This window comes from Megalobrama amblycephala, linkage group LG2, assembly GCF_018812025.1.
Source record: "Megalobrama amblycephala isolate DHTTF-2021 linkage group LG2, ASM1881202v1, whole genome shotgun sequence".
Classification (NCBI taxonomy): domain Eukaryota; kingdom Metazoa; phylum Chordata; class Actinopteri; order Cypriniformes; family Xenocyprididae; genus Megalobrama; species Megalobrama amblycephala.
The window spans coordinates 26,806,479-26,813,518 of record NC_063045.1 but is presented as its reverse complement, the minus strand read 5'-3'; the positions used below and the strand labels follow the sequence as shown (position 1 = coordinate 26,813,518).

General features: G+C 35.6%; 1 protein-coding gene across 1 annotated transcript; it reads right to left on the bottom strand.

Moving 5' to 3' along the window:
* Positions 1–2,833: 2,833 nt before the first annotated feature.
* On the bottom strand, positions 2,834–5,254 carry arl4ca (ADP-ribosylation factor-like 4Ca). Its single transcript, XM_048168710.1, has one exon. The coding sequence runs from the start codon at positions 4,667–4,669 to the stop codon at positions 4,091–4,093; it is 579 nt and encodes a 192-aa protein (XP_048024667.1). The 5' UTR covers positions 4,670–5,254; the 3' UTR covers positions 2,834–4,090.
* Positions 5,255–7,040: the final 1,786 nt, after the last annotated feature.

Sequence of the window (7,040 nt, the reverse complement as noted above, 5' to 3'; positions counted from 1 at the left end):
TAGCCTGCCCATTAGAGTTTCATGCCAGAACTTTGTATTTGTATTGCATTACATTTTATGTACTGTGTGTGTGTTTATTTTATTTAATTGTAATAGATATTATACTGAGAACTATGGTTACCATGGTAAAAATACACCAAAATAATGTTATACTTTTTTTAGGTTTTACATCATTGTTTATTTTTTGTATTTCTCTGGTTGCTGATAACGGTCTTGTCATGAGTCTTGTTTGAGTGTTGTTTACTGATAAAATCAGATAGTTTCCCTGGGAACTGAAATACTCTGATATCTGCATTTCCATAAATAACTATATGAGTAATCCCTGCCTTCAAGTATGATAAGACAACAATATATGAGCAATTCACAGTAAATTCATTGGGAAAATTAAAATCACACGTTGTCTAGCTCAATCATTGCTAAGATCTCCATTTCTGGCCTTTTTTGAAGGATTTCCAGTGGGTGCCACATTAATTATTAAGGTCTATTTATAGGACCCCATTACCTGCTGCTCCAAAAAAAGCTTGTCATTCCCACTGCCTGGGTTTTTAGATAGGTGGATGTTGAGATGAATTATCTATATTATCTTTCCTGTCGCCTCTGTGGGTTTCTGGATTATTCAGAGCCAGTCTCATCTTGTGATGTACCTTTCCAACCTTTACAGAATTTTATGCTCCAGGCCATGGGTTCATTGGGATGATGGGTAATTAATGTGGCTGATATTATGGTGCACACCTACTGCGATCATGAAACAGGCATAAGTGGAAGCAGTACAAATATAGCAGAAGATCTTAGCTATATTGGTTTATGGGTCATTGGCAAATGAGAATGTCTTGGATGATAAAAAAGGAGACTATTTTAAAAGCCTAGTTCATGATCATGTTGCATTGAGGTTGGTTTCATTCATTAAAAAAAAAAAAAAAAAAAAAAAAAATCAATGGTCATTTGTATTTTTATACACATACCATGATATTTACTATTACATTCATTTTTATTTTTTATACACTTCCGGTCAAAAGTTTGGAATAATTAACACTTTTTATGTTTCTGAAAAAGTCAGAAAAAAAGTCATTCTAATATGCTGATCTGGTGCCTATAATGTTGAAAAAGGTTTTGTTGCTTAATATTTTTGTGAAAAATGTGATACTACCATTAAATAGTTTGGGATACAAAAGATTTTATAAAAGAAATTAATACTTTTATTTAGCAAGGATGCATTAATTTAATCAAAAGTGACAGTACGCTGTAAAAAAAGAATTGTTGGTTTAACTTAAAAAAGTAAGTTACCTGGTTGGCTTAAAATTTTGAGCTAATTGAAATAAAAAATTTGAGTGGATACAATGAAGGCGATTGATTTAATCAACAGAAACTCAAAATATTATGAGCCAAATTAATTATCTAAGTTTATTTGACAAAAGAAAAAATGTGATAACATATCATGAAAATATTTTTTTTTTTTTACAATGTAAAGCCATTTATAATTACAAAAGATTTCCATTTCAAATAAATGCTATTCTTTTGAACTTTCTATTAATTGAAGAACCCTGAAAAAAAAAAACATCCTTGTTTCCACAAAAAAATATTAAGCAGCAAGAACTTTTCAGCATTGATAAATAATAACCATTAATAACTGAGCAGCAAATCAGCATATTATAATGATTTCTGAAGGATCATGTGACACTAAAAACGACACTAAAAAGTAACGGCAGCTTAAAATCCAGCTTTGCATCACAGAAATAAATTACATTTAAAATATATTAAAACTGAAAGCAGTTCTTTTAAATTGTAATAATATTTCACAATATTATTGTTTTCACTGTATTTTTGGTCAACTAAAATACAGTTAAACACAGCTTTGGTAAGCAGAAGAAAAAAAAACCCATTGTAAAATATTATATATTATATATTATATTATATATATATATATATATATATATATATAATATTAAAAAAGTGGTTTCTAAATTGTAAGTACTTTCTTGAAACTGCACTGTTTAGCATGACAGATTTAACATGCAACATTTTCCTTAAAACTAATAATAAAGCTAATTCTTATCAAAAACATACACTCTTAAAATAAAGGTCCCAAATGGGGTTTTCGCAGTGATGCCATAGAAGAACTATTTTTGGTCCTCAAAGAACCTTCCGGTGAACAGTTCTTAATCAAACCATGATTGAGACACTTTTCTTTTCTCACTTTTCTTAGTGTGAAGAACATTTTAATAATCTGAAGAGCCCTTTTCAACTATAAAGAACCTTTTGCAGAATAGAAATGTTCCATGGATGTTAAAGAACCATTCGGAACCATCGATGCCAATAAAGAACCTTTGTTTTCAAGAGTGTAGTAGAGCCTGGTAAATTACATTTTATTTAAAATCACACTATGTTGACATGTGTATACATCTGTGTGTTTGCCCACCCAGCAGGTGTTGTGTTGCACGCCTCTATGCCCCAGTCACACTCCCATCAGAGGGATTTTTCCTGCCCGTTGTGGCTTATTCTAATTACACAATGGGTGAGTTCTCCTATTAATATCCATTTTCAATCTCGCTGAGCACTAAAAGGTCATTATCCCAGTCCCAAGAGTGTGCCACGCTCAAACGCGAGCACGTGTGGGCCTCGGCCAGCCTGGAGCTAAATCAAAGGGATTTACGTCGTCCAGCGCTGTGAAATCATGTAGATCTGACAGCTCTGGGAAATATGGGTGATTGCTGTTGTAGTGAACGGCAACTTTAATTACAGAAAACAGGCTCGCTGCCCGTGATAATGCTGAATACAGACTTTTGTGAAGTGTTTAGGTCAGGTTGGAAACCAACAAAATGCTACACGTGTTGCGTATATTTCAGTATAATTTATTTTTGGCATCATGTGCATAAACAGTCTTCATTTCACTACATGGTTTCATAATACAACAACCTCTGATTGTAGTACAAAGTAGCATTTCAGCAAAACAAAAGTATCTTGTCTGTGTAGGGCACTTCAGCCAAATTTGAAAAAGAAAGACAGATGGGGGAAAAAAGAAAAACTGCATCTGAGGAACTATATGGTTCAATGTGCTGCTATGCAAGAAGAGCATAATAAAATGTACAAAATAATCATTTGAATTTACGTATAGGTGCATGTGGGCATTCAGTTTATTTAAGGAATAATTTTGTAACAAAAGTACTCTTCATATAGGGTTTTTTCAAAGCACAGGCTACCGTTTATTAGCAATATTTATGGAGTTAATATCAAGCAGCAACATGGGTCCGGCCCATTTTTTTCTCTCTCTCTCTCTTATTTTTATGCACTTTAAATGATTGGCTAGTTACATATTTTCTCGCTATTTAAGTAGTTTTTGGTTCTATACGCAAGCATATTATTTACCACTTCTGTTTTTTTTTTTTTTTTTTTTTCTGTAACACTTTATAATAACTTTCACTAATAAGTCAGTAAGAAACATGCTTAAAGTGTGCAATTTCTGTACAACAGCACCAAAACTGAATTGCAAAATTGATTGTTTTCAAACAGGTTTTCCAAACATATCTGCCTTTATTCGGACAAACAGATTGTCCTGCCCCAAACTCATGCCATTGGTTGAGGCAAAGATGCTATATTGCTCAAATAAGCTGTAACTATTTTAATGTCTTTTTTAAATTTATTTTACTACTTACTGTAATAAATATTTCAATATAACTCAGTTATCAGATCAAGAGTTCATGTAGATTAAAATATGGATATTTATGCAAACATGAACATTTCAGACAGTATCAATGTACATTAACAAAATATCTGTTGCACTATATATTATTAATGAAAGTCACTATAAAGTGCTACCGAATCTTTCACACCAAGGCAAAACCCGTCATATTGTTCATGGCAACATTTAGTTCACACAAAAATGACAATTCGTATTATCATATACCCTCTTGTCATTCTAAATCTGTATGTCTTACTTCTGCAAAACACAAAAAAGGAGATATTTAGAAAAATGTCCATGTTGCACAATAAAATTCAGTGGGGTTCAAAATGAACATAGGTTTGGAACATAAGGCAGAATTGTCATTTTTTGTGTGAACTATCCCTTTAAATGTCTCTACAAGTCTGCAGTTGTCTATCGTTTCTTCTTCTGCTTGAGAGATTTCCTTCGTTTGACGATCATCTCGTATAGTTTGTCCATTCCTTCATGGAGACCCTCGCCAATGATGGCGCAGGCCGGTTGGACGTGGTACGTGGTGGAAGGACTGAGTTCATGGAGAGCCAGGTGCTTCTCGATTTCGGTTACTGTCAGGGATTTGGGGAGGTCCTGCTTATTGGCGATCACCAGCAGAGGAGTTCCTTGATTCTCTGCGAATTTAGTGACTTTATGCAGTTCCGTCTTGGCTTCCTCAAGCCGGTCGACATCTACAGAGTCCACCACGTAAATAATACCATCCGTGCAACGGCTGTAGGATTTCCATAGGGGTCTTAACTTCTCCTGTCCGCCGACGTCCCAGAAGTGACAGCTGATCCCTTTGGCGGTGCCATTGCTGAGTTTGATCTTCTCAGTGTTGAAGCCGATGGTGGGAACAGTGTTGACGAATTCGTTGAACTTTAACCGATACAGTACTGTGGTTTTACCGGCCGAATCCAAGCCTAGCATCACAATGTGCAGGGATTGGAATGCTGCGATGTTAGAGAAACCGTTCCCCATCTTATGATAAATATATAACAACCAATAAATCACATAGCAACGTCGCCTATCTTGCCTCTTCAATGTTGAGGCATCCAGGCTTCCGATTCATTGGTTATTTAGCTTCCAAACTGATATGACTTTGAGGTTTGAAGGAAAAAACACCAGGTTACGATCCCATAAAGCGATCCATAAAACACCGGCCACACCACACACAGGAGAGGCACCTCAGCATGTCAATGGTGCATACTTATCCATGCAAACCCATGAAAGCATCCTAGATCTCCATTGCACATCAACCCAGGCAGGTATGCATGGTCGGTCTGGGAAGGGCGTTGGGTTCTCCTCCTGTTTTCTGATGATATGTTGTACTGCAGACTGCTGGCCTCCGTTTATCTTCTCACTATGAAGAGTTTACGAATAGCCTGATCAGATTTCTTCCCCACACAGCATAAATCCGAGACAGTAAGGTCAGAGAGCGAGTCGTTTCCTCAGTGGTGATAAAAACAAGCCGACAGTGAGAGTAGATGGAGGTTTCCCCACTGTGCTCTGCCTCACACTGAAGCGCTGCTGCTGCTGTCTGTGCGTGTGCATGAGGAATACAAATCTGTGTGAACTCCTCCCACACAGGCAAGCAGAAGCACGGAGACACCAGTTCAGAAAGTCACATCACAACACTGCTTGCAAAGCCACCCCATGTACATCACGAGACACAGTGAAGAAAAAAAAAAAGGTGCTTAAGCATTTTGTTAAACTTGTGATTTTAAAATCTCAAATTTGATGTATTTAAATGTAAAATTGTACAATGCATTTTATTATTATTATGGTGAGATCCCCCCCCCCCCCCCCACCATATAGAGTGAATAGATTGTTTAAACAAACAAACAAACAAAAAGAAAACAATTGAAGGATTAGTAATTTTAAAAAGACAGTGCAGTTGAGTCTCTTTAAGATTTTAATTTGGGAGTCTGCTGACACCTGGAGTAAAATATATGTATAACAGTCTCTTTAAAATAAAGTTTTAAATATTTAAAATCCTGATTACAGATTTTGTTTATTGCTTTGGTGCAATTTTCTCAAGCAAGTGTTACATTTTCAAAACTCTTAGTACTAATATCACAACAGATCATCAAAAGTGCACTTTTTTCAAACATTTCAGCATGTTTTCAATTGTGTTAGTACAATACACAAAATCACAAAACACAAAATTATTTGTTTTATCTATATAAATGTTTAATTCACAGTAACTGCCTTTCATAATGCTATCAAACTTTTCATTTCCATCTCTTTTCATTCAATTGAATACATTTGTCTATTATTTAATCCAACTGATCTTAGTGGTTAATCAATGAATCATTTGGTACACCTATAGATTTCTATAGATACAGATTCTATATATATTTTCAACTTTGTTTACTATTTCTGATACAGATAACCAAAAGAAGGCCTATTTTTACATTATAAGCGATTTATCTTAGATGATAACCACTATGTTCAAAGTGTGTGTGTGTGTGTGTGTGTGTGTGTGTGTGTGTGTGTGTGTGTGTGTGTGTGTGTGTGTGTGTGTGTGTGTGTGTGTGTGAGAGAGAGAGAGAGAGAGAGAGGGAGATACAGATACAGATACAGAGAAATTAGAAATTTGTGAACACAGAGCAGGACAGAGCACAAGGAACAAGAAATAACTGTATAACATCAGATTGATCAGAGATGCTTCAGAAGAAGGGAGACAGATGGCATGTTTTACATTATAGAATGCCATGTGATACTGTAAACTGTAAAAGGCATTACCATGGTAGAGACTGCCATATTATTGTAGCTCATCCTTCATCTGTAAAGATCAGTTAGATTCAGTCATACAGTTGTCATGATCATGAGTTGGAGTGCCCTGTTTAGCCACCAGAGGGCACTCCAACATGGACTTTTGTCACCTGTCAGAACTTCATTTGCCATAATTCACCTCCTGGACTCATTATCCTCGTTTCATTGCACTCAGCTGTTTTGTGTTTGCTCATTAGTTCTGCCTTTGTTTGTGGTTCGTTGTATTGTTACATGCACTTTGTGTCTCTGGTTTTCTGTTTTTTGTGGACTGTTATGTGGAGTTTGACCCTTGCCTGTGTCTGGATTACGTTTTGGATTACCATTAAAGCTGCGCTTGGATCTTATCTTGTCTCTGTGCATTCTGTGACAATAGTACAGTGAGAACATTTACTGTACTGGCAGCGAACTCTGTTCTAGCACAAAACCTCATCGTACTTCACACCTTTTGATAACACATAGATACTATTAAAAACAATATGGAGTTTATGTCAGTAATGTAATGTAAGTGTATTTTCTGAGGTGGCATCTGTAACCTGTGTAAATATTTAAGCAGCAAGGGTGATTTAAAACATTT

Excerpts from the sequence above, each read along its gene's own strand:
- arl4ca (XM_048168710.1), bottom strand. The coding sequence starts at position 4,669 with ATGGGGAACGGTTTCTCTAACATCGCAGCATTCCAATCCCTGCACATT.